At 49.6% G+C, this 26,713-nt stretch overlaps 1 protein-coding gene across 3 annotated transcripts in view; it reads left to right on the top strand.

Moving 5' to 3' along the window:
• LOC116949713 (uncharacterized) overlaps positions 1–26,713 on the top strand; it is an 84,507-nt gene that overhangs the window by 38,490 nt on the left and 19,304 nt on the right. For all 3 annotated transcript variants that reach the window (XM_076072321.1, XM_076072322.1, XM_076072320.1), the window contains exons 16-32: positions 833–974; positions 1,495–1,774; positions 3,052–3,199; positions 7,102–7,282; positions 8,477–8,696; positions 9,149–9,275; positions 10,990–11,109; positions 12,392–12,551; positions 14,393–14,505; positions 15,108–15,261; positions 15,943–16,185; positions 16,633–16,851; positions 17,753–17,931; positions 21,053–21,257; positions 23,637–23,779; positions 24,956–25,140; positions 26,291–26,559. In XM_076072321.1, the coding sequence (XP_075928436.1) occupies positions 833–974; positions 1,495–1,774; positions 3,052–3,199; positions 7,102–7,282; positions 8,477–8,696; positions 9,149–9,275; positions 10,990–11,109; positions 12,392–12,551; positions 14,393–14,505; positions 15,108–15,261; positions 15,943–16,185; positions 16,633–16,851; positions 17,753–17,931; positions 21,053–21,257; positions 23,637–23,779; positions 24,956–25,140; positions 26,291–26,559 (3,088 nt within the window). The remainder of the gene's footprint in view (positions 1–832; positions 975–1,494; positions 1,775–3,051; positions 3,200–7,101; positions 7,283–8,476; positions 8,697–9,148; positions 9,276–10,989; positions 11,110–12,391; positions 12,552–14,392; positions 14,506–15,107; positions 15,262–15,942; positions 16,186–16,632; positions 16,852–17,752; positions 17,932–21,052; positions 21,258–23,636; positions 23,780–24,955; positions 25,141–26,290; positions 26,560–26,713) is intronic.

Genomic DNA, 26,713 nt, shown 5'->3' with positions numbered 1-26,713 from the left:
CGTGTATGTGCGCGTGTATGTGTGTGCGTGTGTATGTGTGTGCGTGTGTGTGCATGTCGACGCGCGTGTGTGTGCGCGTGTATGTGTGTGTGTGCATGTCGACGTGTGTGTGTGCGTATGTGCGTGTGTGTGCATGTCGACGCCCGCGCGTGTGTGTGCGCGCTCATGGGGAGCGGTGGTGTAGCGGTTAGCGCTATGCTGCGCTATGAACCTGGCGACCCGGGTTCGATTCCCGCTCACGGCCAACACCAGTGACGATTATCTGAACCGGTCCTGGGCCTCCCCTAGGTCGACTCAACATCAATAGAGTACCTAATGCGGTGGATAAAAACATTGCTACTGGGGAGACAAAGGCGGTCGGGCGTGGCGCTGGCCACCCACCCCCTCGTGTACCGTTCCGGCCTTCATAGGTGCTCGCTAACAGCACTTGCCCCTACAGTCCGTTAAGGCTTTACGGGGAATCTTTGTGTGTGCATGTGTGTATGTGTGTGAATGTCGACGCGCGGGCGTGTGTGCGCGTGTATGTGTGTGTGCGTGTGTGCATGTCAACGCACGCGTGTGTGCGTGCGTGTGTGTGTGCGCGTGCGCACGCGTGCGTGTGTGTGTGCGCGTGTGTGCGTGCGTGCGTGTGTGCGCGTCGCGGCCCTTCTCTCGCTCCTGGCTGCTGGACGACGAGCACCGCCTCCCACGCCGTTGCGGGTCGCCGGGGGGGTATCTCGCCACGCTCGTGTATGAGCAAATATAATGTTGCACACACTTGGAAAACAATCTTCTCTAAAATGTTGAAAACAATCTAGCTTTTTATATATATATTTTGTCTTCCATTTGTCAGGCATTCAAACCTGCTGCTGCTGCTACTGCTGCTTCAGACTCTGACCCGACCAATGGCAGTGAAGAGGAGGAGAGCGGATCGGTGGAGTCCGAGTCCAAGTCAGATTCTGAGTCCGAGGATGAAGAGACCTCTGACTCGTCCGGTAGCTATGACACTGATACTGCCGCACTCGGGGGGCAGTAGTGATGCTCACAGAACTCCTGCATCGGTGCACCGCGTCACAGAGGTGTTACTGGGTTCAAGAGTCGTGGTGCTTTCACAGGAGGTGAAATCAGGTCCCCGAGTGTATAGAAGCTCAATGTCTGAACCCCCCAAACCAATGACTCCACGTGACCGTGGAGTGATTTTATGGATTGGCGTGATTTGATTCAGGAGTCAATTTTTATTTTTGTCTCGTTTGTATTGTTGCTCATTGTTTCCCAATCTCGTTGCACCGTTATGTTTGTCACCATTACCGTAAGTGTAACATATCATTTGAACATGATTTGCATAAACCGTAACCTATGTATTCTCAAAAGGACTCCTCAGTGGATGTATAATAAGCATAAAGAGTCGATTTAAATGCATGGATTGATGCGTGATTGCATGCCTGCTGCTCAGACAGTGGTTGGTGATGATTGATGATGATAATGGCATTGTAACCGAATGAAATTGAAATCCAGGGGATGAAGAGGAGGCTTGTCAGAAGTTCGCCCTTGCGCCTTCAACCTACGAGGTGGAGGGGAACAATGACGAGGCAGAGGAGAAGAAAGACGAGGTGGTGGAGGAGGTCGCCTCGGACGTAGTGGCCGACGCAGACGGAGCAGCCGCGTCTGAGGGTGAGGGGACAGCCGAGACGACAAACGCCGACGGAGACGTGGGGGAGGGGGAGGAGGCGCCACTCGCGGAGGAGATCCCCCCAACTGTGGAGGATCCGTGCAGAGCCATCGTGGAGGACATCCGGTGAGGAGCTGCCTCCACGCCAGCGCGCATCGCAACCGAGCAAGCCGTACGCTCGGCAGCAGGATCGGTCAAACAATTCAGTGCAGGACTCTCCTTGTGAAAAAGGTTACTTGAGACTCACTGGTTTTTCCTGGGTCATTAATTGGCGGTATTACTACAGTCCACATTATGATGATGATGATGAAATGCGTCATGTGTACTGTGGCTTAGTTAACGTAGCTGGACAGTGCATTGTGCTTTTGCAGAGGATCAAGTACGTCGCCAACCGTGCTAATCGGAGGTACGGGGGAAAGGACAACAAATTAAACACAAAAATCAGTTCATGAGGAATGTCAATAAACAGACAAACATCTCTTCATTTCTGCTTCTGAATGGGGTCCATTTCTTAAGTGTGGTTTTTGCCGATCACATTTCAGGCAAAAAATCCCAAAGACACGATCTCTGCTAATGATCAGATGTATCCGGATGATCCAAAAGCACCTTTGAAAATAACGTGGCTAATATGATGTCGCTTCTGTGCTTCTGCCAATAGTGGGCTCCCATGACATTGGGTGACGTCTTTTGTTAGCAGACGCGGTCAATGGTCCCACAGTTAAAATAATCCGAAATTGTTCTGCAGTTGTCCTTAAAAATCTTAACATCTGAAAAGGTGGAATGAGAAACATCCTCTAGTATGAGTTTCTGATATAAAAACTAGGGTCTTAAAGTCTTTATCGAACATTTTGGATCCTATTCTTGGTTCTTTCGGTAAAGTCACGTAAATTAAAAAAAATATTGCTGTGGCTTTCACACCTGATGATGATTGCTTGTGTTGCAGTAGAAACGTCGTGAGAATTTAATTGTTTTATATTATTTTATTATTTCCCTTCTACCTGACTTTACCGAAAGAACCAAGAATATGAATCCCTGCAGTCACGAAAGCTTTTAATCAAAATTTTGGATCCTTTTTAGATTTTCGGATAATTCCAAATTTCTGTTGTGTTTTTGGCAGGAAAGGCGAGGGAAACGACGTCGCACATTATTATTAATGTAGTGACGGCATTAATAATGTCACTTTCAGTTATTTGATTGATCCAAAACATTTAAAAAATTAATGTATTTCACCAAAATGTTGTATCTGGGCCATATTTTTTCCCACAGCCCGGCAGCTCCCGCAGCCATTAATAGCAGGTATATCCACCGTATATTGTAGGCCATGCAGTTAGGATGTTTTTGATAATGGGGGAGCGCATCCCTGGGCACTTACGTTCGCCTGTCTTTTACCTGCGGGAGTGCAGGAGGCGCGAGTTTGGAATCGGCGTCGAGTTGAGCGAGGATGCAACGCAGCTCATGGAGGTGCAGCAGAGCCGCATCGGGCGCAGCCTCGAGCGCCTGTCCTCGGAGCTCTACAGCAAAGACACGCACTTCGTCCTAGAGCTCGTGCAGGCGAGACGCTGTGCCTGCACTCTTGCAAACCAGCGCACCCACGCACGCCTACACACACACCAACAGCAACGACCGTCATTCTCCACTAAGTGGCTGTGATGTCACTACGGTGCCTGTGCCAGGCTATGTGCACGTTAAGGCCATGTGAGGTCACGGGACAGACCCAGGTGCCACGGGTGGACTGACTGAGATGACTGGCCGATGCACCACCTGTGCCCCCCTACTGTGCCAACTTGCTGTGTTTTAGCCGCCCGGCCCTCCGCTCATTGTTGTGAGCATCGCTCCTCTGCCCTTTGTTGTTACTGGAGGGTGACTGCCTCCAACTGCCCAAAAGCGTCCTTCACGAGCCTTTTCCAAAGAGGCCGATCTTGACACCGCTGGTACCAGTCATCCGCAAGTCCACTAGGTCCACATTCTCTCTTGTACCACATCACTCCATCTCTTCTCTAGCCTGTGCCGAGCCCATTTAGCCCCCTCTATCCAGCTGAACAAAATCTGTTTAGGCATCCGGTGGCTGAGCATGCTGGCTACATAACCCAGCCAATGGAACCTTGCCTGTCTGAGGAGCTCACCGATGGGACTTTGTCCAGATCTTCCAAAGATTTGTGAGCTCCTCACACAATCCAGGCTGGTTAAACCCTGAATTGATCATAGGCAGGCCAGCCTACATTTTTTTAACCGGCAAAGATGATCCATTAGTGGGGTCCACGTTTCGCAAGCATAGAGAAGGGAGGGCATGATTAGGCCGAGAAGACCCAAATCTTTGTGTGGAGTGACAGACCAGATTACTTCCACACAGTGTTACGCAGCCGATGAAAAGATAATGCCGCTCGACTGATTTGGAGTGAGACCTCTGCTGTCAAACCGGAGCCGGTCATGAGCACACTGCCCATGTATGGAAAACTCTTCACTCTCTCCACAACTGCCCTATCACCAATTGGAAGTTGTAGGGGTTAAGTGTCTGATGGCACAAAATACCCAGGCAGGTGCTTAGTTTTGGTAGGGCTGATGATAAGGCCCCACCTCTTAGTGGTATGCTCCAGGTTCAGCAGCAGCGCTTCCAACTCCTCCTCTGAGTGAGCAGCAATAACAACAACCGCCATTCGCCACTAAGTGGCGGTGACGTCACCACGATGCTTGTGCCAGGCTATGTGCACCTTGAGGCCATGTGAAGTGTCGAACGCCCACTGGCAGGAGGTCACGGGGCAAACCCAGGTGGCACGGGTCAACTGACAGACAACTGGCCGATGCACCACCTGTGCCCCCTACTGTGCCAACTTGCTGTGCTTTAGCCACCCGGCGCTCCGCTCGTTGTTGTGAGCATCGCTCTTCCGCCCTTTGTTGTTGTTGGAGGGCGACTGCCTCCAACTGCCCAGTAGCATCCTTCACGAGCCTCCTCCACAGAGGCCGATCTTGACACCGCTGGTACCAGTCATCGGCAAGTCCACTCAGCTCCACATCCTCCTATACCACATCACTCCATCTCTTCTCTAGCCCGTGCCGCGCCTGTTTAGCCCCCTCGATCCGGCTGAACAAAAGCTGTTTGGGCATGCAGTGATTGGGCATGCGGGCTACATGGCCCAGCCAACGCAGCCTTGCCTGCCGAAGATGCTCACCGATGGGACTTTGTCCAGATATTTCAAGGATTTGTGAGCTCCTCACACAATCCAGCCTGGTTAAACCCAAGATTGATTGTAGGCAGGCCAGCCTAAATGTTTCTAACCGGCGAAGATGTTCCATTAGGGAGGTCCACGTTTCGAGAAGATCCGAAGCTTCGTGCGGAGCGACAGACCAGGTAGCTTCCACACAGCGTTACGCAACCGATGAAAAGATAATGTCGCTCGACTGATTCGGAGTGAGACCTCTGCTGTTAAACTGGAGCCGGTCATGAGCACACTGCCCAGGTATGGGAAACTCTCCACTCTCTCCCCAACTGCCCCATCACCGATTGGGAGTTGTGGGGGTGGACTGCCCGATGGCACAAAATACACAGGCAGGTGCTTCATTTTGGTGGGGCTGATGTACGGTAAGGCCCCACCTCTTAGTGCCACACTCCAGTTTCAGCAGCAGCGCCTCCAACTCCTCCTCTGAATGAGCAGCAATTACCAGGTCGTCGGCATACATAATGTGGTTGACCAATAGGGAGCCATCCCTTGACCGCACCCGGGCATCGATCAGCGTCCCATTGTATCTGTACCAGACGGAAATTCCTCCGGTACAGCTACTGAAGGCTTCACGAACTATGTGGTTGAAATAGATGTTAAATAATGTTGGAGCCAGAGGACATCCCAGTCGCACCCCAAGGTGTACAGGGAATGGCTCTGACTCCCGGCTACGTAGTTTTACCCGGGCCTGCTCACCATCATGAAGGTCCTTAATGAGCGTGAGCAGAGGGTCAGGGACTCCGAAAGCACGAACAACCCAGAGCCCAGGCGTATTGATGGTATCATAGGCCTTGACCATGTCAATGAAGCAGAGATGTAGGTCTTGTTGGAATTCCCTACATTTCTGCTGTAGCAGGCGGACAGAAAATATGGCATCTGTGCAGGACCACCCTTTCCTGAAACCACATTGGGGCTCCGCAAGCCTCTCCTCAACGTGCCTGGCAAGGCGATGTTGAATAATCCTTGCCAGGACCTTTCCCGGCACACTGAGGAGTGAGATGCCCCTGTAGTTGTTACAGTCTGTGTGGTCCCCCTTCTTAAAGAGGGGGACCACCAGGGCATCCTTCCAATCCTGCGGAACCCGTCCAGTGGCCCAGACTGTTGTTATGATGTCATGTAGGGCAGTCTGCGCACAAACGCCACCCTCCCTCAGCATTTCGCTTGGGAGATCTTCTCTGCCTGGTGCCTTTCCTGGTCTCAGACTCTGGGTCGCCTTCAGTACTTCCTCAACGGATGGTACCTCAGCCAGCCATTCACAGGGGGTGACTTCCTCCAATATTTGGGGCATCGCAGCCTCAGCAGGGTCATCCCTACTTTGTCCCATGATGTTTTCCAGGCTGAGGGATGTGTACTTTGGCTTTTGCCAAGTGGTTTCTGTCATGGACTTCCATCTCCAGATCCTCTCATTTTAATGTTATATAAAACAAAGTATCGCACTTACCGAGCACAGGCCCAAAGGTCCAAAATGCCAAGCGGCGAGTAACACGTGGCACTGTCCATGGTGTTTAATGAAGGGAGTCGCTATGTTTCTTGAATTGAGCAAGGTCATTCTTGTAAAAACTTGTGGAAAAGAGACAATGGGAGGGAATTGCACAGCAGAGCTGTGCGAGGGAAGAAGCAGAAAGGGAAGCAATGTGGTGGTTAAATAAGCACAGAGGAGATGAAACTGTAAGTCTTCAACATTGTTGGAGGAATTCATGAATGAAGTTCACGGGAACCATAACCATGGTAGGAGCAATAGAATAGTGAGCAGGAGGTGACTGACCGCCCGTGAGCGAGTAACTGAAGAGTGAATCGGTGATAGATGGATCATCGATCAACCCGACAGCTTTATGTATTCACCTTGGAAATGTTAGATGACTTTTTTCCTGCTTTGAGATGTTCGTCGAATTTCTGTTGTCGTTATCGTGGCCTCGCATGCGCATTTCATTTGGGCGCCGTTGTGGCGAGATGTTAACTCCCTCACCTCGTATGCAGGAGGTCATGGGGTTCAATCCCGACCCTAATGCCCGCTGCTTCTTTGCATGTTCTCCCCATGGTCGTGTGGAATTTTCTTTGGATCCTCCGATTTTTTTCCCCCCCCACATTTATAAACATGCGTCTTAGAGTATTTGCCTGCTTTAAATTTCCATGTGACAATCCACTTTGTAGAGTTGTAATTTATGGTCAGGCTGCTTTTGACAAAGAGCAATGGGGCTTGGTGGGCCTTGACCTGGTGACATTGTTCTTAAATTTCAGAACGCAGACGACAACAGCTACCCGAGCGGGCCAGACGCGCAGCCGCCGAGCCTCCTCTTCGTGGTGGAGAACGACCGCGTGACGCTGCTTAACAACGAGGTGGGCTTCAGCGAGCGCAACGTGCGCTACATCTGTGACATTGGCAAGAGCACCAAGGGCAAGCACAAGTACGGCTATATTGGTGAGTCCCCCCCCTCTCCCTCCGGTGCCAGTGGCGTCCAGGTCGTGCCGACGTTAACGGTGCCATCCCATAGGTTGGCTCGGCCTTAAATGCGTACCTGGTCCAGTGTGTAAATATCAGCGCTAGGGAAATGAAGGCAGCCTGACGTGCTGTTGGCTACCCGCCTCTTCGCGTGCCATGCCGACCTTAATATGAGCTTGCTAACAAACACTTGCTCCAAAAGTCAACAAAGACTGTATGGAGTATCTTTGTTTTTTTTTCTACAAATGATATGCATACATCTTCTTTGATTCTTTCGGTAAAGTCACGTAGAATGAGAATAAAATAATAAATTGATAAAATAAAATAACACAATAATATTCTCACGACGTTTCGGCCACAACACAAGCGGCCTTCATCAGGTGAAGGGACGAGACTATTTCTGTGACCAGTTACAAGCTAATCACTCAGCTATTTCAATGCTAAATTTTATGCTAATTCCTTTGTCAAGGGGTGCCTCTGCAGATGTGTATGCTTTAACTTAACTATTTCAATGCTAAATTCTATGCTAATTCCTTTGTCAAGGGGTGCCTCTGCGGATGTGTATGCTTTAACTTTTAACATAGCCATTTCCGTGACCAGTCACAAGCTAATCACTCAGCCATTTCAATGCTAAATTATATGCTAATTCCTTTGTCAAGGCGCTTTGTTTCCTCTCACACAGCCTAAAGGTCGTGATCTGAACGTGGCTTTTTCACTCCAGCGCTGTCCTACCAGCCAGTCTCGTCCCTTCACCTGATGAAGGCCGCTTGTGTTGTGGCCGAAATGTCGTGAGAATATTATTGTGTTATTTTATTTTATCAATTTATTATTTTATTCTCATTCTACGTGACTTTACCGAAAGAACCAAAGAAGATGAATCATTGCAGTCACGAAAGCTTTAAATCGAAAGATATGCATTCAATGAGGTGGTACAGTGGTACATTGGTGAGCATGCTTGCTGCTTTCTGAACCTAGCAACCCGCTTTTGATTCCAAACTGGGGATAACTAATGTCAGTGGTGAGCGATGTCAGAGTCCGTCCTGACACGTACACAGCCGTCACGCGTGCGAATACGATCACCGTTGACCGTCTCGACCGTTCCCCCCCCAGCCGCCTGCCCCTGACCCATTCAGCTGTCGTGTGCACTCTTCTTCCGCACCGCTGCGAGTGCAGGGCAGAAGGGCATAGGGTTCAAGTCGGTGTTCAAGGTCACGGACAGGCCCGAGATCCACTCCAACGGCTTCCACCTTCGCTTCGACCGGCGCAGCGGCCCCATGGGCCTCATCCTGCCGCACTGGGTGGACGAAGGGCGGGTCGAGGTGGGAGAGGGTGAGGAGGAGGAAGGCGGCAGGCGGCCTCTGGACCTCACTGGGGTGCCTGGCGAGGAGGACAGGTGGGTGGCTGCTGGCGCTGTGGGCACAGGGAAAAAAGGGTGACATGACATGCTTCCCTAACGTTTGCAAAGTACCCTGGGGAAGTTTTATAGCGACCGTCCCTGGCGACAAGGTTTGTTGACCTCTGTACGCCTTGCGGATTGTGGGGGTCATTTTACCATACTTCACCACGCTAGTCAGTGCAGGTTTGTGAAGGCAGGGAGCATGCACGGGGGGGGGGGAGCATAGAGGTACAGTACAACTATGGATTTTTCTGCACTGCCCTCTACTGTCCATAACCTCCGCAGCCATAGCCACCTGTTTTATGGACGGGCGGGTTACCCATCCAAGTATTGTCCAGGCTCAACCCTGCTTTAGCATCCGAGATTGGGCACATCCCGGGTGCGTTGGTCATAGGCGACAGCTGATTTGCTGGAAGCCACGCGTGACCATGAGCATTGCGTCTCCGCAGTTGGATGACCCGAATCGTTCTGCCTCTCAAGTCGGAAAGCCACCAGACAAAGAACCTGTTCCGTGACGTGCACCCGTCCCTGCTGCTCTTCCTGCACCGGCTGCGGGTCATCACCATAGTCAACAAGGTGACGCCACGCTATTCCCACGACGCAGCGGGCTCCGTAGCACGGGGACCGGGCCCCTTGATGCTTTGTTATCCTCTCGCTCAACCACCCAGATTCGATTCACCCACCCCCAACCACTGCTGGCCAGGTTAACTATTACCTGCCATTCACGACTCGCTTCTGGGTGTCTCTCACGCATTGTTAGAGGACGCGTCTTGTCTCGCACACACACACACCAACTGAATGCACACCATCCCATTCCTCCGCACCTCACAAACACAAGCCATCTCCACATATAAACTAAACTAAACAATTTTTTTTATTTTACCAGGTAAGGCCTAATGAGCTATGTAGCTCTTTTTCAGAAGCAACCTGGCCACAAATGATAGCTCAACAAAGTGGCCTATCACATGGACATTTATAGCAGTGAAATACTCTAAACGCTTGTTTATAAATGTGGAGGGAAGAACTGTAAGACGCGGAGAAAAATCCACGCGACCACGCTGAGAACATGCAAACTCCAAACATAAACCACGTACCCACACCACCGTGCCGGGAAAGATAGCCCACTCGCCCAGTCAAACGGCGTCAACAATCAAGAGCCTACAATGCACAGTTGAGTTGAAGGATCGCTTGTCTGTTGCGTTTAAATTGTGCCAAGTATTCGCTTGTTTGCTGGTTCATGGATCTTTCCTTTTGGGTCAGATCGTCATGTTGGTATAATGTCAACATTTTAAACTATAACCCTCCAATACTCGACGGAGCCGCCTATCAAATGAAGTTGTCATATAGGCAAAAAATTGCCAATTCACTTAGTTTTTTTAGCAAACCAGGGGAATGTTAAAAAGTAAGTACAATTTCACTATTCACATTCCTGCCTTGTAGCCCGATTATACAGGCTGTTTTAAAAGTAAAATTACATACGTTTAAAAAATAATGTAACACGCAAATCCTCTCGAAGGGTTTGCTGTCGCTGTAGTGTATTAGTTTACACAATAGTGCAAGGTTCTCAACTCCCGCGCCCCTCTTTGCACCCAGCAGCGTGAATGGGTCCACCTCAGATAGTTAACCGGCAGGTTGCGTGCGGTGAGATAAAAAGCGCTCCTACTCTTTCAAAACATCTGGCCAGCGTGGACGAGTCGGCCAAATACCCGCGAGAGGGGCTCTCTAGAGAAGTGGTTCTCAACCGGGGGTACGCGGATCCCTAGGGGTTCGTGGCAATTGTCTCGGGGGGTACGTGAGGTCATTTATAATTGTGTGAAATTATATCATACATTAGAGTTATTGGTGAATAATCACGTATGAATCTGCCAATATAAAATAACTACGATAATATTGAAATCCATATAGTAACCTTAATCGATATAAAAATCCTTTCTAAACTCGTTGATCGTAAACGATGCGGGTTTCCAAGAATAACCAGCGAGCGCGAACAAAAGACGTCACGCGTGCAGAGCGTCCGTTGATTCGATTTTTTTTAAATTCTCTTGCAGCTACTAGCTAGTTAGGATACCTCCCAAAATGGACAATTGGTTTCTCAGAGCCATGTTGGGTCAGGCAAGGGCACATACGGTTGGAACAAAAAGTTTGGAAAACCACCGCTCTAGAGTATCCTGAAACCGCCAACAGCGGAGCAACCAGGCGATTGCGTGGCCGCACCGTCTCCCTGCGTATTTATTGGGGTAAAGTACACGTGGCCCGTCGGGCTTCGCCGTCGCGTGTTCGTGCGCTGCAGGTGGACGGCAGCGTGCAGTTCATGCATCAGAGGGAGCTCGGGGACGGCGTGGTGGAGATCGAGCACTCGACGGGCTGCGACAGATGGCTGCTCGTCAAAAAGACGCTCAACGCCGCCAAGGTGCCGTCTACGCTCCCCGCTCGCGTCCCGTTCGCGTGCTCCGCGCCAATGTATATGTGTATATGTTGAACTTCTTTCGCGCTGCTTTTTGGTTCTTTCGGTAAAGTCACGTAGAAAGAAAATAAATGTAATATTAGAATGCGACGATTCGATTGCAACACAAGCAAATCATCATCAGGTACGAAAGAAAGAGAAAATAAACCTAGTATACTTAGAAATATAATGCAATACAACACAGAGAGTCGGCTAGCATAACAGTCAACACCCTACCTGGTTGATTACGTTCTTCCCAAGATTGCTAAATTTGAGAGAGACAAAACACAGAACCGGAGACACATAGACAGACACATAAGCAGAGATAGACAACACAGAGACGCACAGAGAGAGACACACACATCGGAAACACAGAGAAACAACGCCTCTGTGTCGAGGCCTTAAATAGAGAGAGAGGGGGGCAGAGAGAGAGGGGGGGGTGGAGAAATTAGCATGTCAATGAGAGATTTGGAGCTTTCATGACTGCAGGAATTAATAGAGAGACACACACAGAGAGAAAACAAACTTAAAGCAATATATTGTTGGTTCTTTCGGTAAAGTCACGTAGAAGGGAAAACAATAAAATTATAAAAATATAAAACAATAAAATTCTCACGACGTTTCGACTGCAACACAAGTAATCATCATCAGGTGTGAAAACCACAACAAGAAAATTTTGAAAAAAGTGGATTTTTTTAACGTTAGCACCACGGAGAGCGATTTGGCAGTAATTCAGATGGACGAGTCCATCTATGTTCGGAAAAGAGGAGGGGGGAGACGAAAATAATGGATGCGGTCTGAATTCCTGCAGTCACGAAAGCTTTAAATCAAAATTAAAAAAAGCAAATTAGTAAAACTTGGAAATCTAATGTAATGTTCTTTCGCGTTGTACGTCGCCTACCGTGCTAATTGGAGGTGTGGGGGAACGACAACAAACAAGCTCTGGAAGCGGCGCAAGACCTACGGTTACACTGACACCCTGTTGCCTTGGCGCTTTCTGACAAAACGCTTTTGTCCGCGCGGACGTGTGTCAGTCATTGCGCCGTGCTGGCCTTAGGTGCTCGCTAACAGCACTTGTGTGAAATATCAGTGTGGAGGAGACAAAGGTGACCATGCGTGGTGCCGGCCTCCCACCACCTCGTGTGCCATGGCGGCTTTTAATGAGTGCTCGCGAACAGCACTTGCCCCAACAGTCGGTTGTAGGCAATACGGGTAATCTTTTGCCTTGGTTGCACGCGTGCTCCGTCAGATGAAGGAGAACGTGGAAGCCACGGAGCTGGCGTTGGCGTTCCCTCTGGAGCAGGCGGAGCCGGGCGAGCGCTCGGGGGGATTGCCTTCACTCCTGGACAAGCAGCCCGTGTTCGCCTTCCTGCCGCTCCGCAGCTACGGTTTCCGCTTCATCATTCAGGGTGCGTTGCCCGGCTACGCTCTCCCTGCATCCACCTCGCCAAAAAGAAGATGGATAAACACATTCGTAGCATCTCCTCCTATCATCCTAACCATTTCATCATTCGTCTCCTCTCACCTCCTGTTCACTTGCTCCTCCATTCACCTGCTGATGCTTGAAGCCAATGCTTAAAAAACCCCTGGAAACGAATTCCAGGGCTCTGGGTTTGTAGAGCAGTGAACTTCCCACTGCACCGACACTCTGGCATTATGCACACGTACGCTGCAGCACACAAACAAGATCGGTCCACACGGGACGTCGGTGGTTGTGAGCGTTCTTGCTTCAAACAATCTCAGTTGGCCCCTACGTGATTCTGCTATTTTGTTTTTATTCAAATTTAGACGTGAGACGTGGTTTAAATCGGTCGCTTTGAACGTCTCTTCGTGAAGCCAGCCTACTTGTGCCTCCTTACGTAAAAGTGGCGAGACTTAAAATCCCAGCAATTGTTGACCCAATTTTTGGATTAAAGCTATGCAAGCTTTTAACGATGAATTTTTTTAAAAAGTAGGTAAAAAAACAAGCATTTAAATGCACACGCTTTTATTTGCACTTAGAATTTGAAAATACATTATTTTGATCCCAGAATTAATCAGATTTGATGTATTTAATAAAAAAATGGGTGGCTTCCTTTCGATATGTTTCATCAAATTTTATTAATTCTGGGGTCGAAATCATTTATTTTCTACTTTTGAGTGCAAATAAAAGTGTGTGCATTGAACATCTTGTTTTTTACTTCATGTTTTGTTTCTACTTGTTGCTCTCACGCTAAGGAAGAGGGAAGCACAACGGCCTCTCCGGCGCCATGACGAGCGGCGATATAAGCGTTCCTTTCATTGGTCATAGGCTGGCCAGCAAGAGCTGCTACGATTGGACAAGACGTTTACCCTCGTAGGTGGGCGCCACCGTTAGTGATTTCAAAAAGGGGGGGGGTATAATGTGGTAGTATCAATTATTAAAATTTAGTTAAAAACCCGAATCGGACCACGATGGGCGGGACCTGGACCGGTCTTTTAAATGAAGTCTTGAATTGTCACATGAGATGAGTCTGTGTATAAATATTTGAGCTCGTTAGGCTTAGCAGGGACGAAGATGTTAAGCGTCAAAGATTTCAAAGGATACCGACAAGCGGCAAGTTCAATAAAAGTGTGTAAAAATCGGACGCATCCATGAATTCTGTAACCCTTTTCAACCTGCGCTTGAAATATTTATGTAGCAAGAGGGAACGATACGTTCCGAGCCATTGTTCGACATGTGATGCAGTGGGTTGACATCGCGCATAAACGGCGTCATCCTTGGAGCTCGGGCAACCTTTTCATCAATGCAGCCCATTTACCCTCGGGCAACACAACTTTACATGAGCAATGAATTCGCATTCAATCGTCTTTACGAGACAGTCGATGTGCCCCCAGTACAGGCACAAAGAGGTACGGGCAGAACTAATGCATAAATGCTTTCAACATAAGTTGCAGAGAGTTGAGCCTTTCAAGGAATTCGGCAATGCTTTCCCACCTGTGACTGCTCCCGATACATGATTCGAGAGAATGTAGGTTTTTCTTGCAGGCCACACACACACGCATGAATGATGTGTTTGGTATTATCTCATGGAAAATAATAAGTTGGACAAGGGCCAGGGTCATGCTCCATTCATTCTGAACGTTTGAACCAAACTGACCCACGTTCACACACGAGAGCAGAGAGGTTGGCTGCAGGGTGACGCACGCGAAGAACGCGTCGCTGTGAAAGAGTTAGAAGGTTCCCCTTCGTACCTTCTTACTCTCCCTCCCACCCCCTCCTTCCGGTCAGGTGATTTTGAAGTGCCGTCGTCACGCGAGGACGTGGACCGAGACAGCGCGTGGAACCAGTGGCTGCGCTCCGAGATCCCGGGGCTCTTCCTGCAGGCCCTGCACACGTTTACCGTGAGTCAGCACAGATGTGGCCTCGCGACTGGGGCTGCCACCTGTCCGCGTTTGACCCCGGACAGTGTTCGGTGGCAGCAGGAATTGATTTGTGCCGAGATCTGGTACCCCGGGTATGGTTATGGTTGAATTTTATCACCGTGAACTGCACAGTTTTAACAATAGACCTGGGCTCGCTGAGAAATGTGCCTGGGTTTGCTCTGTCATAGAAATGGTGGCAACTGTACTTGGGGCATCGGCACGTTTATTCGCGCTCCGGCTCCATTTACACTGAGAGTCACGTGCTCGTCTCGTGTGGGGAATGGTGGTATAGCTGTTAGCACGCGCTGCACTACGAAGCCGGCGACCTGAGTTCGATTTTCGCTCATGGCCAACACCGGTGACGATTATCTGAACTGGTCCTGGTCCTCCCCTAGGTCGACTCGGCCTCATATAAGTACCTGGTGTGGTGTGTAAACATCACCACTCAGGAGACAAAGGCGGCTGGGTGTGGTGTTGGCCACCCATCCCCTCATGTGCTGTGTCGGCCTTCATAGATGCTCGCTAACAGCACTTGCCCCAACAGTCTGTGATGGCTCTATTGGGCGTCTTTGTGTTTGCAGCACCACTCAAGCCTGGACATACTGGAGGGCCTGTCTCAGCTGCTGCGCTTTGTGCCGCTTCCCGACGAGATCCTCGATTTCTTCCGTCCCGTTGTGAAGCAGATCATCCAGCAGCTCAAGGCTACTCCCTGCCTGCCCATCCAGGGGCCGTCTGGTAACCTTCACCTCTGCAGCCCTTCCGTTACTGCGAGGTCACAAAGCTGTCCGGTGCTCCAATGTGTCGCATCGTTTCATTCCATCATCTGCCGGGAGTTTCTTCAACAGCTGAAGACTTCAGCACGTGCAGCGAAATTGTCAAACATCGTGCTGAACAACACGGGGTGCAACCTGAAAATACGTCTAACCGTAACAATGTTTAACCTGCGTGCGCCATTAGTGGGGTGTGACTAATCGCCTTCGCCCCAACCCAGGGGTGGGCAAATTTGTTGACTCGCGGCCCACAATGGGTTCTAAAATTTGACAGAGGGGCCGGGCCAGGAACAGATGGATGGAGTGTTTGTGTGAACTAATATAAATGACATGTAAAAATCATTACATGAAAGGATTTGGCCTTTAACAGGTAGCAAAGCATTTATTTGCAAGGCAATTTAATCAATTGCACGAACATGAACAATACAAAAACATGTCGTAACTCCCGGTCAAAGTGCGTCATCTAATGGGGAAATGGGGGCATTACAGGAGAAAGGTAAAATTTTATTTAACAACACTAATATTTGGACAAGTTCGGCGGGCCGGATTAAAAAGCCCAACGGGCCGTGTACGGCCCGGGGGCCGTACTTTGCCCACGTCCGCCCCAACCTCACTCCCAACCCCTCCCGCGCGCGTTCGCTCCCAGGCGAGCCGCTGGAGTTCCGCCCACCGTCGGAGACGACGGTGGCACGGGACGAGCTGGTGCGCGAGGTCGTGTCGCCCGCGCTGCTGGCGCAGCACCTGGGCCTGGCGTACCTTCACCCGGCGGTAGCGCGCGGCGCCCTGAGCCCCGCGCTCGCGCGCGAGTTGGGCGTGCACGCGCTCAGCGCGGACGACGTGCTCGCCGTGGCGCGCGCCATCCTGCGGGAAGCGGACGCTGCCAGGAAGGGTAAGTACGGCATCGGCGGTCTCTCTGTACATTATTGACCTTCTTTCGCACCGTACATAGCCAACCGTGCTAATTGGAGGTGCGGGGAGAAGAACAAACTAAATGTAAAAAGCAGTTTGAAAGAAATTGGTTTTCAATCGAAACTTCGTAGTTTTTTTAAATAAATTTTTTTGTTATTTTCTATTAACCTATCTACATTACTTTACCGAAAGACCCAAAGAATATGAATTCCTGCAGTCACAAAAGCTTTAAGTCAAAATCTTAATACTTGTTTTATTGCCACAAAGGGTAAAACCTATTCTACTTTTCATAATTTTTAAATACTGGAAAAAAGGTCCCATAGATATTGCCGTGTGACTTGATGGAGGCGCTGTTGATTTGACTGCACGGTGCTGCTGCTGTTGTTGCTGTCGCTGCGTGCCATGTGCGCCACCGTCTCCGCCGCAGCCCTCCCGCTGGACGAGGTGGCGCGCCTGCTGGTCTGCGTATACCGCTGCCTGGAGCAGCAAGCGGACGGCGAGGAGGAGACCCACGCTGCACTGCGCTCCCTTCCCATCATCCCCCTGGCCGATGGGCGCATGGTGGCGTTGGCCGACCAGGAGGTGTTCTTCCCTCCTGGGTGGCAGGAGGGTGCAGCTGCCAACCATAACAAAGTCCAGATGCACGGTCAGTTGATTTCATTATAAAGTGACAGTCTTGTTACATTGGTTCTTTGGGATATATAAAGACGAAGGCCTTTTTGTGTTTAGTTTGTTGTCCTTCCTCACACCTCCGATTATCATGGTTGGCTACGTCTGATGCGAAAGAAGTTCAACATACTTATCGGACTGTTGGGGCAAGTGTTGTTCGCGAGCACCTAGAAAGGCCAGCATGGTACACGAGGGGGTGGGTGGCCAGCACCATGCCTGGCTGCCTCTGTTTTCCCAGTGGCGATGTTTACACATCGCACTAATTTGAGGCTGAGTCAACCTAGGGGAGGCCCAGGACTGATTCGGATGATTCACAGGTGTTGGCCATGAGCGGGAATCGAACTCTGGTCACCGGCTTCGTAGCACGGCACGCTAACTGTAACACTACCGCTGTATACTGTATATACATACATATGACAATACGGCGGTCAAGTTTTAATTGCAAGCCATACACGAATATGAAGTTCAGGATGCCACCATCATCTTATGGTTAGTTCCTTGGACTTGCAATCCAGAGATCTCGGTTCAATTCCATCCCTCGGTGCGGCAGTTGAAACAATGGGCAAGTTTCTTAAATCCGAACCCACTGCCACCAATAAACACCCAGCAGTGTGAACGGCCGCACCACAGTTAGTCAAACGGCAGGTTACGTGTGGCGGGGTAAGGTGTGGCCTTCATGGAAGAGTAGGCCAAATACCCTCTTAGACGGGATCTCTAGGGTTCCTTCTCGTTGAGGCCCTTCCAGCAGCAGGTGGAATATTTAAACAAATAAAATTCAGACATTCCTGTGACATTTAGGTTTTCCTGCACAGCACTCTTCGGCATGCCCGAGTCTCTGGTGCAGCCCTCACGTTCTCCTCTCCCTCCTCACCGTGCAGGCGTAGAGCTGCTGAAGGTGGACCTGTGCGTGCTGCACCCGGACCTACTGTGCTGCGTCGACGCGCTGTGCTCCTCGCAGCTCGTGCGTCTTCTCGAGCGACTGCACGTGCGGCGTGTCACGCCCGCCCAGGTCATCGCTCGCCATGTCAAGCCAATCCTGGAAAGCGGTGCCTGGAAGGTATCGTGGGCGGGTTGGAAGGAGAATTGTTTTTGTTAGTCGAAATCAAGATTCTGATTTTGTTATCATCATCATCATCATCACCATCACCTGGGCGGTGGTGGATTCACATGCCTGTAATCCAGTGCTGTAGAGGCGGGGGTGGTGGATCGCGTAAATGGTATGAAGCTCCCTTCTCGTGGGCGTCGACGAGGTGCCATACCCCGACTTGCCAGGAGAAGGCGGCATGGCAAATTTGGATCCTACCCGCCCACGTGTGGTTTTTCTCCGGGTGCTCCGGTTTCCTCCCAAATGCAGACACTTTTTAATTGGCCGATAACACCTTCATATATAGAGAACCGCAGAGCTTGGGCAGTTGTTGGCACTGGCTCATCACGTGGCTACCGTCCTGCTTGTCTGGTTCCTCGCTCCTCTGAGTTGCTCACTCTCTTCGAGAGTGAGCGAATGCTGCGGCAGGTTAAAAGTTTAAATCATTATAATTCGTCGGTGATTTTCAGCCCTTGGGGGGTGGGGAGGGCGGTGACGTGGCCGAGCGGTTGCACATTTGCCCCTTGTCGCAGAGGTTCACGGTTCAGCGACCGCCCAGGGGTGCATCAACAGTGGGCGTTAAAGATCCTGTGACATTTTCTTTGGTTCTTTCGGTAAAGTCACGTAGAATGAGAATAAAATAATAATTGATAAAATAAAACAACACAATAAAATTCACACGACGTTTCGGCCACAACACAAGCGGCCTTCATCAGGTGAAGGGACGAGACTGTCTGGGGGACAGCGCTGGAGCGAACAAAGCCAAGCTCAGATCGCGACCTTTAAGCTGTGTGAGAAGAAACAGAGCGCCTTGACAAAGGAATTAGCATAGAATTTAGCATTGAAATAGCTGAGTGATTAGCTTGTGACTGGTCACAGAAATGGCTATGTTAAAGTCAAAGCATACACATCCACAGAGGCACCCCTTGACAAAGGAATTAGCATAGAATTTAGCATTGAAATAGCTGAGTGATTAGCGTGTGACTGGTCACAGAAATGGCTATGTTAAAGTCAAAGCATACACATTCACAGAGGCACCTAGTACAAATCAAACAGGAGAATTTAGCATTGAAATAACTGAGTGATTAGCTTGTAACTGGTCACAGAAATGGCTATGTTAAAGTCAAAGCCTACACATCTGAGCTATTTACAGTAACTGGGTATACACTACACTATATAATGAATACTATATCGTAAACCAATAAAAAAACTAAAATATAAATTACGTCAATGTTATCAATAAACTCTATATATTCTCCAATCAGCTAAGTTACCAACAATAAGTCGTTATATATCACAATGCTATATGGCGAAAAAATGGGTGGATTCTTACCCTCACCTTTAGCACCACGAATAGCTATGAGCCCCGTTCAGACGGACGAGTTCATCCATGGTCGGAACGGAGGAGGGGGAGAGAGACAGCTGCGAGGCGCTGTTATACTCCATGTTGTTAACCATACCATTAACCGTGGTGTGAGAGGTATTAAGAGTCAATGCCAGCGATCCGAGATATGTCGTTTGGTTTCTCCAATGTAGCTACTACCACAGAGGCACTTTAGTTTGTAAACGCCCGGGTACTGTATGTCTGGAACAGCATCTTTTACAGATGGAACCAGATCACGGATTTTATGTACTGTGTTGAATCGGACCTGAATCTTGTGTTTATTCAGGATTTTGGAGATCTTTTTAGTGACCCCGCATCCGCGAACATAAAGCAGACTTGAAACACGGTAGAACGAACTCCTCTGCCGTGGCAGATCACTGTTATAATTCAGTGGGCTCACGTGACATTGACTTCTCCAAGACGGAGGTTCTTTGCAAACCAACCGGCTACCATGAGAGATTCGTTCATGAGGCCATTCACATATACGAGCACAGAGACAATTTCAACCGAGAAGATGGATTCTGGCTTAGTAACCATTGGAAAGATGTTTTAAACCATTTCCGTTTTTAATTAATTGTATTTTACGATGACCTTCAGACTGCAGCTCTTTCGCTGGCATTGACTCTTAATACCTCTCACACCACGGTCAATGGTATGGTTTACAACATGGAGTATAATAGCGCCTCGCAGCTGTCTCTCTCCCCCTCCTCTGTTCCGACCATGGATGAACTCGTCCGTCTGAACGGGGCCCGTAGCTATCCGTGGTGCTAAAGTTGAGGGTAAGAATCCACTCATTTTTTCGCCATATAGCATTGTGATATATAACGACTTATTGTTGGTAGCTTAGCTGATTGGAGAATATATAGAGTTTATTGATAACACTGAGGTAATTTATATTTTAGTTTTTTATTGGTTTACTATATAGTATTCATTATATAGTGTAGTGTATACCCAGTTACTGTTAATAGCTCAGATGTGTAGGCTTTGACTTTAACATAGCCATTTCTGTGACCAGTCACAAGCTAATCACTCAGTTATTTCAATGCTAAATTCTCCTAGTTATTATGCTAAATTCTCCTGTTTGATTTGTACTAGGTGCCTCTGTGAATGTGTATGCTTTGACTTTAACATAGCCATTTCTGTGACCAGTCACAAGCTAATCACTCAGCTATTTCAATGCTAAATTCTATGCTAATTCCTTTGTCAAGGGGTGCCTCTGTGGATGTGGATGCTTTGACTTTAACATAACCATTTCTGTGACCAGTCACAAGCTAATTACTCAGCTATTTCAATGCTAAATTCTATGCTAATTCCTTTGTCAAGGCGCTCTGTTTCTTCTCACACAGCTTAAAGGTCGCGATCTGAGCTTGGCTTTATTCGCTCCAGCGCTGTCCTCCAGACAGTCTCGTCCCTTCACCTGATGAAGGCCGCTTGTGTTGTGGCCGAAACGTCGTGAGAATTTTATTGTGTTATTTTATTTTATCAATTTATTATTTTATTCTCATTCTACGTGACTTTACCGAAAGAACCAAAGAAGATGAATCCTTGCAGTCACGAAAGCTTTAAATCGAAATAAAATCCTGTGACATTGTTTGAAAAATAGTAGGCCATGTGTGGCATCGGCAAGGTCCAAATGCGCTCCGTTCGATAAATTACCTGCAATCTTCATCTTTGTCTGTGTGACACCCCTCCCCCCCCCCCTCTGTACAGGACAGGCCAAATGATGTAGTGATCAGCTACCTGGCGTACGTGAAGGCGCAGTGCGAGCACGACGCGTCCGTCTGCAACCTGTCCGAGCTGCGTGCGACGCTGCCGGTGCTCACCTCGACCGGCGCCTTTGTGCTGCCGGTGGACACCAGCGTGTACTTCTCCACGCTCTATGGGAACAAATGGGACCTGCCCACCAACTTGCCAGGTGGCTATTGCAATATAACAAGGAGTAGGGTGCTCCGCCGAGGGGAATGTGGTGAATTTGTAATGCGCCTCGCAGTATCGCTCGCTCTCGGTGGGAGGCGCGAGGAACCGCAGGCAAGCAGTGAGCTGACGCCAACGATTTCCCAAACTCTGCAACCCTATTATTATATTTTGGTACTTGCAAAGGAGGTCTAATGATCTGCAATTCCCCATATATTAAGATGTTTCAGCCAATTAATGAGTGCTAGCATTTGGTAGGAAACCGGAGCACCCAGAGAGGTGTTCCGGCTCGTCGAAAGTAAGCGATAGGCCCACTACCACCATCTACAACATCCCACGTCCAAGAATGAGGCTTACTGCAGCCTTCGTTCGGAGGGTCGGAGAGCCGTGTGGTGCTGCAAGGATGAGTGGTGGTCGCGAGTTGCTGAATAAATGAAAACTGCCTTGGTAGCATGCGATAATAAATCACTTTTTAACATCATAAAAAAGTAACTTGCAGCACCACACCAATCACCATCATTGAGGGAAAGAACGTAAATCCAATCTCCGACTCCCAAGAACAGGTTCGCAGGTTTGCTAAACATTTTTGTAAGGTCTTTGGGCAGGGGAAACCCCTCAGCTCAACAACATCTTCGGGCAAGGTGGGTTGTTTGACCCTGCTGGGAGGAAGTAGGAAGTATAGCTGCTGATGTGCCATCTGTTGAGGAAGTGCAAAGGGCAATCCAGAGCTTGAAACCAGGTCAAGCGCCGGGGAGACATAGCCTCTCAAGTGAGCTGAAGACTTCCAAGATGCCCTAGTGGGGTCCCCATTTTTAAAAAGGGGCACTGCACCGATAGCAACAACTACAGGGGCATCTCCCTCTTCAGTGTTCTGGGGAAGGTCCTGGCAAGAATTATTCAACATCACCTTGCCAGACATACTGAGGAGAAGCTTGCAGAGTCCCAATGTGGTTTCAAAACTTGAGCAGTGTGCTTATGACCAGTTCCAGTTTGGCAACTGAGGTCTGAGTCCGAATCAGTCGAGCGGCATCTTTTTATTAACTGCATAACGCTGTGTAAAAGCTACCTGGTCTGTCACGCCATACAAATCTCCAGGTGTTCTCGGCCACAGTTATGCCCTCCCTTCTCGATGCTTGCGAAATGTGGAGCACTGAAGGAACATATGCGCCGGTTTGACACATGCAAGCTAGCCTGCCTATGATCCATCCTTGGTTTAACCAGCCTGGATTGTATGAGGAGCTCACAAATCTTTGGAAGATCTGGACAAAGTCCCATCGGTGAGCTCCTCAGACAGGCAAGTCTCCATTGGCTGGGTTATGTAGCCAGCATGCTCAGCCACCTGATGCCTAAACAGATTTTGTTCGGCTGGATAGAGGGGGCTAAATGGGCTCGGCACAGGCTAGAGAAGAGATGGAGTGATGTGGTACAAGAGAGAATGTGGAGCTGAGTGGACTTGCGGATGACTGGTACCAGCGGTGTCAAGATCGGCCTCTTTGGAAGAGGCTCGTGAAGGACGCTTTTGGGCAGTTGGAGGCAGGTCACCCTTCAGTAACAACAGAGGGCAGAGCGATGCTCACAACAATGAGCGGAGGGCCGGTTAGCTAAAACGCAGAAAGTTGGCACAGTGTGGAGCACAGTTGGTGCATCTGCCGGTCATCTCAGTCAACCCATGGCACATGGGTCTGTTCTGTGAGCTCCTGCCAGCGGGCCTTTGACACTTCACGTGGCCTCAAAGTGCACCTAGCATGCCACAAGCGCTGTGGTGACGTTACCGCCACTTAGTGGAGAATGCCAGTTGTTGTGTGTCCTGACGAATTTGTATACACCTGCATGATTTTTCTATCACGGTTGTTTAGCCCATGCCCAATATACCAAGTAGCCAGCAACAAACAGCACCATTGAAGTTGTAATAGATAAGAGATAATACGCCTCTTAAAATTGAGCAAGGTTATTATAAGAATTGAAGTAAATGAAATGTTGATGAGAGGAGGGAATTCCAAAGTGGAGCAGTGCGAGGGAAGAAGCGGAGGGAGAATTGTTGTAACCTGCAGTGTGGTGGTGGGTGAGTGAGTGTGGGCGGGTGGGTGAGTGAGAGGGCGAACGAATGGATGAGTGAGTGGTTGGTTGTCTTGCTATGACTTGTGGCGTGATGGTTTAACCCGGTATCGATGAGATAAAATTCGTGGAGGAATTGATGAGTGAAATTAATGGATTATTAAAACCATGCTTGGAGAAATAGAAGAGTAATAAAGAGGCAACTGCATATGGCTTTCTTTCCCATTTTGCCCATGCGAGATTCTGGGTTAATAATCATTTATGCGTGTGTGTGTGTGCGTGACGTGTGTGTGTGTGTGCGCGTGACGTGTGTGCGTGCATGCAGGTGCCGACTGGCTGCTGGTGCACCCCGTGTACATACAGGGACAGTCGGACGTGAACAGCTGGAGAGACTTCCTGGGAAGGCTGGGTGTGTGCGACCTTCCGATCGTGCGCAAGGAGCGGAGGTCGTATAGCCAGCAGGATCTGGTGGGTAGTATGTCTGGCATGCATGGTGCATGTAGTCAACCATTGATGGGGTATCCTTAGTTAAGCCTTTTTTGGTGAGCAGTACTACAACATCAAAACTAACCAAAATATTAATTAGATTTAGTTTGATGTCCTAAATTGGGCTCGGCAGGTACTGTACATTTTTTTGTATGAGGATTCTCTCCCAAAATATGACCAAATTACACCTATTGTGCCAATTTATACGCAGCACACCTATTCAAGAAGCCAAGTCGGGTGACAGGGTTATATTCTTAACTTGCCAGGTTCCGTTTTGAAGATGTTTGATGCACTTTGAAGACAAACGTCGCGTATCGAATTGCAAAGTTTGGCTGTGGGAATTGTTCTTAAACGTAACCGCGGTGAGCTAATACGGTCGTAGAGATTGGAGCGGTAAATGTTTTACGCACGACAACTTATTTTTTTGGCTACGTCAGATCATTACGTGGCCGAGCCCACAAAAAACTTATAAATGTTTTATTTTTCTTCACCATTCGGTTTTGCATCTCATGTGACGAAAAGTGACCACGTCTTGGAGGCAGAAACCCAACGAGGCTTCCGGTCACGAGATGTCATTCCCGATTGTAGCTCACGAGGTTTCATTAATGATTGTAGCTCACTAGGTTTCATTCATGATAGTAGCTCACTAGGTTTCATTAATGATTGTAGTTCACTAGGTTTCATTAATGATTGTAGCTCACTACGTTTCATTAATGATTGTAGTTCACTAGGTTTCATTAATGATTGTAGTTCACTAGGTTTCATTAATGATTGTAGCTCACTAGGTTTCATTAATGATTGTAGTTCACGAGGTTTCGTTAATGATTGTAGTTCACTAGGTTTCATTAATGATTGTAGTTCACTCGGTGTCATTAATGAATGTAGCTCACTAGTTTTATTCACGATTGTACCTCACTAGTTTTATTCACAATTGTAGCTCACTAGGTTTCATTCACGATTGTAGCTCAAAATAAACTCTTTGAACAGGCTGACTAATTCGTAACATCACAGGTATAGAACATACGTCCCACACAGCAACTTCCTTAGATCACACAGTCGTCATCGCCTGCCGTGCCTCCTCCACCGCTGGGTGTGACAGAGTTCCGAAAGCCGGCGCCCATCTTTGCCCCAACTGACCCCCGCGGCTCCCGTTCGCAGGACGCGTCACCGTGGGCCGGCGTGACGGCGACGCTGCCCCCCGTGGCGGACGGACGCTACACCGTGGAGGACTGGGTCTGTGCCGAGCTGCACGCGCTGCTCACCGTCTCCCAGCTCGGAGACGCGCGCACCGACACGCAGCGCCGGCTGCTCCTCTGCCTGCTCGATGGCGAGTGGGACAAGGGGTGAGCGGAGCCCCGCAGAGGCGGCGGCGGTGGCGGCAGCGGCGGCGGTGGCGGTGGCAGCGATGCAGTAGCGTAGCGGTCAGCGCGCTGCGCTATGAACCCAGCAACCCGAGTTCGATTTCCGCTCATGTCGAACACAAGCGACGATTATCTGAACCGGTGCTGGGTCTCCTCTAGGTCGACTCGGCCTCAAATAAGTACCCGGTGCACTTTGTAAAATCATTGCTGGCCTTCATAGGTGCTCACTGACACTACTTGCCCTAATAGTCTGTTAAAGCGATACAGCATATCTTTGATGGTGGTGTTGGTGGTGACACGGCATGATGGGTAAGCAGGGCCATGTGGCAGTGGTGCTCGTGGTGATGATGGTGTTGATGGTCATGGTCAAATAAATCGATCGAATAATGTGTTTATAATGCGCCATATTCAGAAAAAAGTTGAAGGGCAGAAGGCACTGAGAAGGTTGAACTAAATTTAGCTAAACAAAAGAGAAGTAAATGTTTTTAGTCCAGTCTTTAAAACACCAAGTGTCATCGCTGAGTGGACTTCAGCTGGCAGACTGTTCCAAACCACCGGGGCTGCTGTCTGAAGCTCAGTCGATCTCGAGTGGACACACGGCAGCAGCAGGTTCATAGCAGATGAGCGTATGTTTGGCGATGGTACATTCGAGTGGATGGCATTGTAATTGGTTATCCTTTGCTATGAAAGTAAGTACCTCGACCTTGAACTGGACTTTCTTATGCACTGGTAAGCAGTGCAGCGCCTTCAAAAGATTTAAAGAGCTCGCGAGATGTGCAGCCAGGCAAGCGAATCTGGCGAGGAGGGCATTTTTGTGATGCTGGTGGCAGTGGTGATAGTGGAGGGTGGTTGGTGGTGGTAGTGATGACAGATAAATGATGGGTGGTTAATGAACACGTTTCAATACCACGCGTCCCTAGCAGGATGTGCAAGTGCAGTCTTTTTTAACTGCAGCAAATTGTTGTAAATGCATCACGTCCCTTAATGCGCTTCGGCACTTTGATGAAAAGACATTGACGCGGGAGGATTGGCTGCGCATGCCAAATCTTCTGCCCGCAGTCCGGCAGGACCCTGGCATTACGATCTCCCGCTCTCCTGCCCCCCCCCCCCCCCCACCGTGCGTGCGCGCTAGCTCGCGCTACTCGCAGTACAAGACGGCACGCGTGCTCGACTCGGTCGGGCGGCCACTCAAGGAGGTGGACTCGTCCTTCCTCATCTACCTGACGACGCTGCCGTGGCTGCCGGCTGAGGCGGCCGGGCCGTCCAGCTCCACGTCGCCCCCGTTCGGCCGGGCCCGCGACCTCTACCTGCGCGCCAACAACCTGCGGCGTCTGCTCGGGCGCCACGCCGCGTACGTCGCCGTGGAGATGTCGGCGAACAGCACGCTGGCCGGCGACCTCGGTGAGCGTGAGGGCACGGGGGTGGGGGAGAGCGGAGAGCACAGCGGGGGGAGAGGTGTGTGCAGAGCATGGGTGGGAGAGGCAGACGGGAAGAGGAGAGAGGGGGTGCAAGGAGGGGAGTGGAGATGGGATGGCAGGAAACGGAGGGTACGGAT

This window comes from Petromyzon marinus, chromosome 37, assembly GCF_048934315.1.
Source record: "Petromyzon marinus isolate PM22_M1 ecotype Great Lakes invasive population chromosome 37, UKy_Petmar_22M1.pri1.0, whole genome shotgun sequence".
NCBI classification, from domain to species: Eukaryota; Metazoa; Chordata; class Hyperoartia; order Petromyzontiformes; family Petromyzontidae; genus Petromyzon; species Petromyzon marinus.
Note: the sequence above shows the minus strand (reverse complement) of the source record. Positions and strands in the feature narration are given on the sequence as shown.